The sequence below is a fragment of the Staurois parvus genome, unplaced genomic scaffold, assembly GCF_062004578.1.
Source record: "Staurois parvus isolate SC_StPar_1 unplaced genomic scaffold, SC_StPar_1.0 ptg000832l, whole genome shotgun sequence".
Lineage (NCBI taxonomy): Eukaryota > Metazoa > Chordata > Amphibia > Anura > Ranidae > Staurois > Staurois parvus.
In genome coordinates this window covers 415690-427922 of record NW_028318628.1, presented here as the reverse complement: position 1 = coordinate 427922, position 12233 = coordinate 415690, and the positions used below count along the sequence as shown (strand labels likewise).

The 12233-nt window shown below is 38.8% G+C and overlaps 1 protein-coding gene across 1 annotated transcript in view; it reads left to right on the top strand.

The window, feature by feature from the left end:
* The window catches only part of ALPK3 (alpha kinase 3), a 185019-nt gene extending 173402 nt beyond the window's left edge, over nucleotides 1–11617 (top strand). The window contains exons 9-15 of the mRNA XM_089655336.1: nucleotides 2724–2851; nucleotides 3071–3106; nucleotides 3573–3847; nucleotides 6516–6604; nucleotides 6915–7132; nucleotides 7233–7281; nucleotides 8532–11617. Of these exons, the coding sequence (XP_089511462.1) occupies nucleotides 2724–2851; nucleotides 3071–3106; nucleotides 3573–3847; nucleotides 6516–6604; nucleotides 6915–7132; nucleotides 7233–7281; nucleotides 8532–8874 (1138 nt within the window). The 3' untranslated portion in view covers nucleotides 8875–11617. The remainder of the gene's footprint in view (nucleotides 1–2723; nucleotides 2852–3070; nucleotides 3107–3572; nucleotides 3848–6515; nucleotides 6605–6914; nucleotides 7133–7232; nucleotides 7282–8531) is intronic.
* Nucleotides 11618–12233: the final 616 nt, after the last annotated feature.

Below are 12233 nucleotides of genomic sequence, written 5' to 3'. Positions count from 1 at the left end.
TTCTAGTGTGGATTTTTGGGGAGACCTCAAGGTTTTTTCAAGTAAGCCCCCTTAAATGCATATCAGACCCAAAGGGTCTGGTAAAGAATTTAGGGGGGGACCCTCACATTGTTTTTTGGTGTGGGATCCTCCTTATAATTCATAAAAGATCTGAAGGGTCTGGTATGAATTATAGGTAACCCCACATGCCCCTTACATGGAATTCCTGAACATGTAAGTAACTAGAATCCTTGATGTCATTGGCTGTTAAGTGCTGGGTGGTACTGGCACCAGCTAACATATTTAACAAACATTGGCAGTGGGAAGCTGTCCTGTATAATAGTAGTTGTAATACAGCCACTATACATGACATTCAGCACCTGTCAAATGGGTAAATGTTTGGGCCTTCACCTGAACAGCCAACGTTTGATATGAATCTGTGCTCAGACCGAATGTTAAGAGCAACCCTATTATTGTTTGCAATCCGCACACACCTTCACTAGTGCATTTTTTTAATCAGCTGATGTACATAAAAATCATATACTTTTTTTTTTTTTAAAAGCACTGCTTTTAACATAGAACATATTTTTCATACGTGAGGTCCCCAGGATTAACAAAGAAAATCTACACATAGCATGTTTCTTTCTGAATCACCTCAGCTCTCTGCACTGCCCTCCATCAGGTCATTTACATTTTACAAGAAGAAGCCAGGAACTTTTTCAAATGTTCAGGACATACTTACATCCATCCCCTGATGAACCAGAGGTAGTCACAGACCCTCCAAAGCACTGCAGTAGTTTTAAACGTACTTCACAAACATGGTATACGGGCAGCACAGTGGCTAAATGGTTAGCACTTCCACCTGGCAGTACTAGGATTGTTGGTTCAAATCCCAACCACGGCACCACCTGCCCGGAGTTTGCATGTTCTCTCTGTGCCTGCATGGGTTTCCTCTGGGTATTCTGGTTTCCTCCCACACTCCAAAGACATGCTGGTAGGTCTAAATTGGCCCTAGTATGTGTATGTATGAATGTGAGTTAAGGACCTTAGATTGTACACCCCTTGAGGGTTATGGTCTGATGTGAATGTACAATATATATGTAAACACTGTGTAAATTGACAGTGCTATATAAGTACCTATAATAATAATGATACAAAAATGGTTTATAAAATCATTCTCTGTGACATAATATTTAAGATATCTCTTTTTATATCAGAGTGCAAGGTTCTTCTTATATCCTGCTACTAATACCTGTTCTGTTTTTCTCACTACCCTGTTCACCACATGGAGTCCTTAGAGGTACCCAGTGCTTCCAGGTATGGGGCAGTATGTGAGCTTCTCGCTTTCCTCCTGCTATTCAGTGCATAGCACCTGGTGGGGGGTGGGGGGTTCAGCACAGAGCTTGCACAGGGCTTTGTATTTGGGTCTCAAGGAGGTGACTTGGGAGTCTGAGGAAGGTAAGTATCAGAGGTGAGAGCTAGAAAGAGATCTGAGATAAGTAAACAGGAATAAAAAGTAACAAGTTTACTTTAATTAAACTGTAACTCCTCTTTTGTTAAAGTGTCATTCCACCCTCCGCTTGTCTGCCTCATCCCTCCTTCCACTGTCACATTTGGCACTTTTTTTGGGGAGATTCGGGTACTTGGTTTTGATAGGTACCTTCTCCCACTTCTGGCTCAGTTCATTGTGGCCTCCCTCCTTCCCCCCCACAGTCTTCTGGAACACTTCCGAGGTTCCAGAAGACTGCCAGATTATTCTCCGCGACTCGCTCATGCTCAGTGGACACCCGGCTGTGAAGCCACAAGCTGTTGGGATGCCACAGCTGGGATGCCAGTGCCAGGGGGAGAAGAGGGAGAGAAGGGACGGAGAGGTTGAGCACATCTCTGGATCCTGGGACGTGTGAGTGTCTGTTTATTAAAAGTCAGCAGCTACAGTTTTTGTAGCTGCTACATTTTAATAAACACAAAAATGACTAGAAATCAGTTTTAAGAAAAAACAATCCCCTCTGGTTGATTTGTGTGTATTGCAGGAATTTTTAGCAAACATTCTTACAGATTCCGACCTGTTTCTTCTTTGAAGGAATACTTGTTTGTTTGGTTATGTCAGTCTACAGAGTGAAGCTGAATAGGAGTTAGTTTTTCATCATTAATCAGCTGATGCACTTGCAACATTCTCATGAGGAATGTTGCAGTGTCAGCATCCCTTTAGAAGTGATTAACCTTTTCGGAGTATCTTATCAAAAATGAAACTTTTGTTGCAGAGGATGCCTGAAATCTGAATTGTATCCAAATGCAGACTTCTGGGGAAATCAGTGAGCCAATCACACAAGCTCTAACTGTCTTGGGAAGTTCTGTACACCTACTGTGTACAGAAGGTCTCCAGGTTGCCATGTTAAATTGAATTTTATAGAAAATGATAAAGCTGCAGATTGAAACAGAAAGGTAATTTTTAGTCACATAAAATCACGATAGGGATTTTGTAGCAATTGAAAATGCTATATTATTTATATTAGTTGCTATTTTTCCCCAAAAAAGTGGAGTTATTCTTTAAGCATGATTTGTATTTAGTAGCAATACTACTGGGCTTTGCCACATAGTCCTATTAATAGTGACAATGCAGATTTAAATTAATTCCAGGTAGAATGAAGGTTGAAACACATGGTAATTTTAAGTTTAAACCTTAACTGTAAAATGCATAGTATCCCATGACAAAACGTGTAAACTGAATTATTTTTATTTCATAGTGCTGGAGATGAAGGACAAGTGGCACTTGCAATTGTGCAGGCATCAGTAAAAGACTGTGGAGTGTACCAGTGCACCATTGAAAATGAATATGGTACTGATTCAACAGACTGCCTTCTGAGCGCAGAGAGTAAGTGTATTTTATTGTCTATTTCCACTGTTGCTTTAACACAGTTTAGGAAAAAAATAAAAACTACTTATGCAAACAATACATAACCCCACAATAATTTCATTCCATAATATAATACAATACCCCAATGTGTAATTGCAATAACATAATGTGTATTTTTTGTTGCATGTTATTAGGTAACCTGTCATAAATACATACAAATTTTGTGTTGCTTTTCAGTTTTGGATGGATTCATCTCCAGGGAGGAAGTGGAAGGTATTGTACATGATCTATAGTGCATGACTGAGGATGATCTGATGATGGCAAATAAAAAAAAAGTAAAATCTCAGATTGTTTATAATTGCAGACAGTGAGTAAAGCTGAAATGCACTTAAGTCAGGGCTGAAAACAACTGGCTATAGCAGATGCAATAGGTTTTTGTAGACCAGGCAACATGGAATTGAGTTTGGGTGGCAAAAATCAGATCCCTGTTAATGTAAGTGAAATCTGCACACAATTTCTTTCTAATTCAAGCTTCATCTAAATTCATCTGTACACACATTTGTAAGGTTTGTTACCATTTCTGGGGGGGGGGGGGGGGGTTTGGGGAATTCACATTAGTTGCCATAATTTTCCACTATTTTAGAGAAAAATCTGAGAGTGATAGTGAGCACTTCCAGTGCCAGTAAGTCTGGTGTTTGTAAAATTGTAAGCTCCATTACATTTTCTGCTGCTATTTCAGTTGGAGAAGAGATAGAGATGACACCAATGGTATTTGCAAAAGGCTTGGCTGACTCTGGCTACTGGGGAGACAAGTTTTTTGGAAGGATAGTCATGGAGGAACCACATGCTGGAAAAGGATTTTTGAGAAAGGCTTGCAAAGTAAAAGCGATTTACGGGTTGGAACCAATTTTTGACTCAGGGAAAACCTGTATCATCAAAATCCGAAACTTAATAACTTTTGGGACCAAGAATGAAAACACCTTAGTGGAAAAGAATTATGATATCACCATTCAGGTAGGTACCTGTTTTCTTTTAAGATAGGTTTTATTAACTTTCTTATAAAGGTTGTAAAAAAAGAGTAAAAAGTAATTAACAAACAAAACAAACATACAATGCCTCTCATGTTTCATTAGCTCATATCAGCCGTAAAAGGGTTACACATGTGTAAGATACCATAATACAAGAATAAAAACAATTCCACCATGTGGATCAAAATACACAGGAGGAGATTTACGAAAACTGGTGCACACAGTCTGGTGCAACTGTGCATAATAAGAATGGTTACTATGCAGAGCTGTACCAGATTCTGTGTGCACCAGCTTTAGTAAATCCCCCCCACAGAGTCTAATATCCTGTATCTAGTGAGGTTAGTGTAAGTGGGATAGACATCCATTTACCTCATATTTTGTCAAAGAGTTTTGGTTTCTCTCTAAGTTCAAAGGTAAGCTTATATAGGGAGAGATTATTAATAATTAGTTTGAGCTAGGTGTTTAAAGTAAGAAGAGACACCCCTTTCCAGGATAATAGAAACATGTTTTGGAAAAAAAATAGAGAATACGTAGTAAGCGTTTAGAATGGTTAGATGTAGTCAAATCACCAAACACCCCTAGCAGACAATTCTTTGGATGTAATATATTGGGGTGATCCAACACCAATGAAATGGAGGTGTCAACTTCAATCCAAAATCTTTGGACTATAGGGAAGGAGGACCAGAAACAGTGCATACAATCAGCTAGGTTACCACAACCCATAAAGCATTCAGCTATAGTATGCAGGCCCATTCTATGTAACCAAAAAGGTGTAAGATGTCTATGATGAAATATTTTCGGTTGAATTAAAAAAATTCAGACCAATCAGAGTCAGTGAGCTGTATATCCAATGAAGACCATATAGTTTGAGCAGCAGTGAAGTTAAGACTAGAGTCTGCCATAAGGGTAGAGTAATATTCTGATGTCAATTAGGTTGTGTCAGGTCATTGCAGTACTTTCTCAAAGGTTGTAATCAGAGGCAGTTCGTTTAACAATCCAAATTGCACCTTGAGGGCATGGTGAAGTTGATAGTAATAAAATAGAAAAGTGGGAGGGATGCAGTAACTGTTTATTTTGCACATTTTCCATAATATATGATGGCGAAATCTGTTGACATGCACTTAACAGTAGATTTAAAATGGAAGGAGACACACTTGAGGCTATGCTCTAAAAAGAGCAGTAGAAAGAGCCAATCAGCTGTGCTGCAGTGCTCCTATGCTAACTAGGAACATGCTGCCAGGTGTGAAGAGCAGTGTGGCAGGGAGATCATCAGTCTGCTGCATCTCCTCTTACTGTCCAATGACAAGTTGCAGGAGCAATGAAACCTGTGAGTGTTGCCTACTTGCAGCAGAGAAAAGGCATCCTGCCCTGTCAGACAGGGCTTTGTTATTGGGCAGGGCTGTGTAACTCTAAGAACTGGATGGGCACAAGTACAAATTCTTTGGCAGATAAAACAGCTCCAATGGACAATGTGTACATTTGTATATTTGGATATTTGCTTGTAGCCTAACTTTTAATTTAAGTTTACCTCTACAATTGGGTTACACACATCAATGTGTAATTCACACTTAAAGGAGAAGTACAGCCAAAGCTCTTTTTGCTGTACTTCTACCGTGGATCACAGGAGTGCAGTTCGTTCTGCACTCCTGTGACCCGTTTTCAGCTGACAGCGTCCTAAAGCCCGTTGATGGCTGACGTCGCTCAGCCAGTCCAGACTGGAGAAAGAGCTCTACTTCAAATTCGGGATTGTAACGGAACCAGACCCAGGACTGCGCTTGGATATTTCCGTTATACTCCTGCTTCCCTGTTCGAACACAGATCCACGGACACCACCGCTGGCCATACAAGACGAGACAGCACTAGACTTGTATGAAAGACAGGAAATAGACTGCTTTACTTTAACATAGATACAAGATATATACACAGGGCGGGGAAATACACACCCAGAACAGGAAACACATCAGCAGGCCGTCCCATCAGGGGAAAGGACTGCCGGAAACATTACATCTCCCAAGCAAGACACACAATAAAACAATGGGATGCACCACGTGGTAGTAAACAATGAACAACCGCCACACCAATACACAAACATTACATCCCATAATAGTTTGCTAGAACAATGGGATGTAGCCACATGGCAGAGAACAATGAACAACCCCCACACCAATATTAGAACATTTCACCCTGTACCCCTAACAGGCACAGGGTGACTTACACATAAGAGGGAGCTGGGGAGCTGACACAGGGGTCTCCCGACTCCTTCAAAGTGAGCTGTGTTCCATGGGCCTCCCACCTAAAGTCACTCCCGTCACAATGATCCACCCCAAAGTCTGGAGAAGGACCTGGCTCAGCCTCTCAGCGAGCTGCTGAGAGCCTGAGCCAGATGCTCCCTCCCCCTCCACAGCCCAGTGCTCCAATGAGCTCTGGAGGGGCAGAGTAGACAGCGCTGAGTGACAATCACCACTCTATGCTCAGAGCAGCTGTGAGAACTCAGTGTTCAGTGGTCATGTGATCGCTGAGTTCTCACAGTTAAATCCGGCGGGGGCAGATGCTGCATCCACCTAGGTAATTATAAATGGGGGGAAAAAATAAGTCCACACTTCTCTTTTAAGCTAACATGTCAGCATCCTAATATGTTTACTTTTTCTTTAAAGGAATGTAAAATTCAGAATACTACCCGCGAATACTGCAAGATATTTGCAGCTGAATGCAGAGGTTTTCCAAACTTTGGACAGCTTCTTGAGTAAGTTTTGAGCTACGGTCTGCACTATTTTTTTCATAAATATTGAATCCTTTACCATGCATAATTCACAGAATAGTCTTTCTGACGTAAATTTTGATGGGTGGGTATATGCTTAGGCGTGTGAATCCATGCCTACAAGCTTATGTATGTACAGTATATTATCATGCCCTTAAAGTATGTTTTTTAAGGTTCTATTTTTTTTCTTACAGCACTTGACTGCTATCCCAAGGAATTGCATTATATAGTATGGTTCAGGGTGATCAATGAAATGCAAGCATGGTAAAATGTGGACTGTATTTTACTTCTTTAGGATCTTACCTCTAAATCTGATCTATCGACCTGCCAACAATGTCCCCTATGCTACCATAGAAGAGGACCTTGAAGGAACGTTTGAAAAGTACTGTGTCAAGGATATTACAGGAAAATTACACTTCAAGAACTCTTCAGAAATAGAGCAAAAATGCTGCACCTTTCAGCATTGGGTATTTCAGTGGACTAATGGCAATTTCCTTGTCAGCATTCTAGAAGGTGAGACATTAAAACTAGATGTAACCATTGTAGAAACTCTAACTTTAGAAAGTATTAAGTCATTGATTTCTCTAAAATACTATTGTGTCTTTTTGTCCAGGTGTTGGATGGAAACTAACCAACATAGCTATTGCCACAAAAACCAAGGGGTAAGCAAGTGGAGGTTATCAGTCTATTTCATCCATTACTGGTAAATTAAGCAGCAATAATTTTTTGTCTCTTCCATTTGATGGCCACTGTAATAGATTTGAATTTGGTAATACGAAGAACCATTTTAAAATGAGGAAGTCTTTATATTATGCCCCAGTGTTTGGCCAAAATGCTAGAATGTACTATTTCAGGTATCTTCTACTTTTAAGATAACTAGACTGAATGCAACAAAAGAAGAATAATATTAGAGTGAAGGATAATATTAGAGTGGGTGATTTTCTTACATCTATAATGATCAGCATACCTGACATCCACATATCAAAGATAGCTGTGTTTTTTAAGCAATTAATATAATTAGACAATTATCTTGTCCCACATGGCTGTACCACTTCAGTCTAAATTCTTCAAGAGCATGGATATGACCTTCATGTTCTGCAATGCTAATGCTGCTGTCACAGGTTTTGTTCTTCTCATTCCTTTTTTACGTTTGTACATTTGAAAAAAAACTCAGTAAATAAGAACTAAAAAATATATCAATAGAAAAAAAGCACTAATAATGCTAATAATTATTATAATAATTTTTCACTGCACTTTTCACCAATCTTGTAACACATTTTCTGCTCATTATTTTAATACCTTAGAAAAGTGGTCTCCAAACTGGAGCCATTTGCTAGCCTTTATCTGCCCCTTGGGGCACTTTTCCTCCCACTGAGACTATTCTACCAACTGACAACAATGGGACACCATTTCTCCCACTGGTGCCTACAAAGGGGCACTATTCCTTCCTTTAATATCAAACACAACTGATGTTTACTATCAGTTATGCCAGGAAATATTCCAATCCCGTTGGCCACAGTCTGGCCCCGCTAAAGTTTGGAGACCGATGCCTTAGATTAATAAGCCATTCTTTGAAGCCAAACCAAGCAGATATTTAAAAAATAATGCAAGTAGCTGTTCATTATACAAAAATAAATGTATTTCCAAATGTAACTAGTCTTAATGCCTAAGTTTAGAAGGGTTGTAAAAGTGTCAAGACTTGATGGTCATCATTACAAATCCTTTCTCAGGTAAAGCAGCTACCACAAATATGTTTTTATATGCTTACCTCAAGGTTAGCTTTAATATTCCAGTTGTTAATGCTTGTAAAGTGTCCTAGTTACAATTTAATAACAGATTTGGTTATGGTTTTGGTCTACACAAAGAAGACCTAGCTATGCTCATTTCTTCACTTAAATATTTGTATTTCTAGATATCAAGGACTAAAAGAAAGCTGCTATCCAGAGATCATTGAGGAATTTCCATCAATTCACCAGTGCAATAGCTACTGTGAAATGCTAAGCTTAAAGTCACTCAAAACAATGGAAAGTCTCCAGCCTCCACCCAAACCAAAGGGCTCAAGAAGCCCTCAGATCTCAAGGAAATCTGGCTCTGGGTCTTCTCAGTCAAGTCCTCAGATACAAAAGAAGACTTTAACAACCCCACAAAGTAATAAAAAAGGTGGGGTCAGCCCTAAATCTACAAGAAAAGCCATGGAAACTGGGGAATCACAATCAGGTACAAAAAATAAAGGAGCTGATGTAAAACTACAATAACAGCTACAACTATCGTTTTGACTCTCTATACCTGGACATGACTGCAACTGGACTATTTAATTAAAAAAAGTAAGAAGATACAAAGGACATGATTTAAGGTGGCATAGTCTTCTTCTATGTTTCACATTATAAGCAAAAGGGCTGTTGACAGTCTGAGCTGCAGAGGATTTGTTATAAGCAGAGGATGAGCGCGGGAGGTGCATGTTCTATGGACAGATTGTATTATGTATGGAAGATGTGTCAATATATTATGCTGCAAACACAATGAAATCTGTAATTTCAGAACTGTTGAATCAATCTCAAAGACAATTGTTGGGATATATGGAAAAATGCAAAGTTCAATTCCAATGAGGTATCTTAGTATGTGAGACGACAATTGCACCTCCGTTAAACTATTTGGTCTACAGGATACACTTCAGAAAAAAAGCACAAACATCTACAATATCTTCTTTTCACTTCCAATACACTGTTTCACCAGCTTTGGTTTGTGTGAGAGCATTTACAGGACATGCATTTCTAAAAAAGTAATACTTTGTGATGTTTATTGGCCATAAGAAGCAAAGTTCTGATCCAGTGTCTCACTCAAAGTAACACAAATAGAAAATTCAAGAAAGGTCAAAGGAAGCAAATCCTATTAAATCAGGAATCTGATTAAAATAATGGCTCTCAATTCTTGTGATTGTACCAAGCTTCAGGACAACACGTATAATGCTGTTAATCATTCTCTGAAGCAAACATATTGATTTAAACACTAGAGTGCAAGTATTTTGCTATAACTCAGGGTGATTTAGTCTATAAGTCTGCAGTTTACCGGTGTTTCTGAATCACTAAAGGACTTATTAGCCAAAGGTCTCAAGACCACAAGACATAATTCATAGACTCACAGCTATGTACCAGGGACAAGTTGTAATAGTGCTGTACTTAGCTGTACAAGGCCATGCCTCAACTCATTTGGATCCTGAGGCAAACCACAAACCAGGGTTTGTCAGCAGCTCTTCATTTTTACCAATACTGACCACACACATAAATGTCTCTTTCATAGTTAGAAAAGGACTTTGTTGGCATTAAAACATCTACTACTTACATTGATATATTAATAAAGAAAGAGACAAACAAAAAAGGTCGGAATTGGGTGCTCTAGTAACATGGACCTAGCAGCAGTTGCTGTCCCTACTATCATTTTTCCTACTCAGCTGTATTCATATATTTGAAAGAATGATCAGTCTTTACACATCTGTAAAGACTCTAAGTTGCACCTAGAAGTATGCATATAGTCAACGGCAAGGAAACCCAGTACTACACTACTCTTGTAAAACTCTATTGATGCATCATTTAGAAACACTTTAAATGCAGTTACACTGGGTAACATATGGCAAGGCTGTAAACTATTCAATGATAACAAATATTACACTTAAGTTATTGTTACCAGGTAAAAGCTTGATCTGATTTTCAGCTCATCCTTTGCATAAACATAAATGCTGGGTTTAAATTTCTCTTTGCCTCCCATAAACTTTAACCTGAATGCAAATCAAAGCCAAAGTCAAAATATGCATTTTTCATTAACTCAATGGTTGAGGTGAATTTTTATTGCTCACTTATTATTTTTCCAAGCGAGTCCCACTCTAAGTCACAAGATGTGGATGCGCTGTGGTAAAACACTTCAATTCAAGTATAAGATAAGGCATTCAGATGATCATAAGATTTTGAGATTCAACACAGCTAACCTAGATCACTGCAACCAGGTTCATAGTGGAGATTCATAAACATTATTGTGACAAACTAACTGATGCCTGCCACAGTGGCTGTTGTAGTATGGGCTTACATACTGACATTAATAAATTCTATGGTCTGTCCTAGATGTTCTAATTGTAGATTTAATTTTATTGTGGACTGCTCATTTACTGGTTTCTAACCATAAATATAAGCATTTGTGAGACAGGTCGTGAGCCCATTTGCAGCAAAATGCATGGCGCTCTGGAGGCAAAGTGACTATAGTAGTATCAGTTTCAGAATGAATGATTACGTAGACTGCACCCTAGAGTAAAGATACCAAAGTATAAGATACATATTTGACCAGATAAACTGTTTTAGATTTATTTGCTGATAACTAAGTTGTGTATAGGGTGCAGACATTAAGATTGACTTTGAACAGGTAGGATAGAAAATTCATGCATCATGGCCACATCTGAATGTGTATGTGGTCACTACACAACAATTTCCAAAGCCTCCCTTACAAACATTTTGGCAGAGGTGCTAAACTTCATGACTATGAAGATTTAGCCACACACATATGGCCAAATCTGGTAAAGATTGGGCTGGCTGAGTTAGACAATGTGTATGGCGAGCCTAATTGTACTGTTTACCTAAATGTACTGTTATCATGTAACCACTCTGAGGATATAGATATGCAAACAGTTATCCTAGCATTTTAAATCCCATATAAGTGTATTGTGAGGTTCAAGTTTTGCAGAGGGTGGTCATGCACTTAACCTGTGACCAAACTTCTGTACATATGTGTAAGCAGGGCTGTATCACTTTGCACTATGATCGGTTGCTTCAGAACTGCCTGGCAGTGTGCCACACACAGTCACTTTGCCTCGTTTGGTATGTGCTTTTCATCATTGTGGATATTTTTGCCTTGTTTAATAGATGTGACATGTGATACATTGAATGTTCCTATTTGCACATTTTGCTGTACTGGAATCCTTGAAGCACTTCATTAAAATGTAGCAGTGACTGACAACTGAGAATTGTTATTGATCATTAAATTAGTTTTCTGTGTATAAGTCACATGTATTAAAAGGTCCTCCATTACTGCCCCTAGATCACTCAAATGTGTTCAGAAACACCTTAAAGGAAGCATGTAGGGACAATTAAACTACTAAACTTATAGTGGTTCCAGATAACATTGTGTCAGCACATATCTATAGATAGAGGACATATGACTGCAAAGTGGCTATACAAATGCTGACTGTCTCAAGGTCGACATTCATGTAGCCCATGATATGCTTCCTCCATTCTACCATGAGCTTTGCAAGGCATGTTGCTAGGTCCACAAGAAATAGTGGAGACATTTCAGGGGCTGCAGGAAGTATAGAAGTGACAACATCTCACACATTAGACACGTCCTAGCTGAAATAAAAGCTGAATACATTTTTTAAACTTTTTGTAGAGATTTATATTGCTGACTGTGTTCCTACTGGGGGAACTTACCCTTAATTCTCCCCAGCAGGGACACAGACATCAATAAAAAGCTGGAAGATTTTCTTAACTTTACTAAAAACAATGTTTGTATTACTGTGTACATCCTTATAGCAATAAGATGCAGACTTATTGTAAACAGAAACAAACAGAAAATA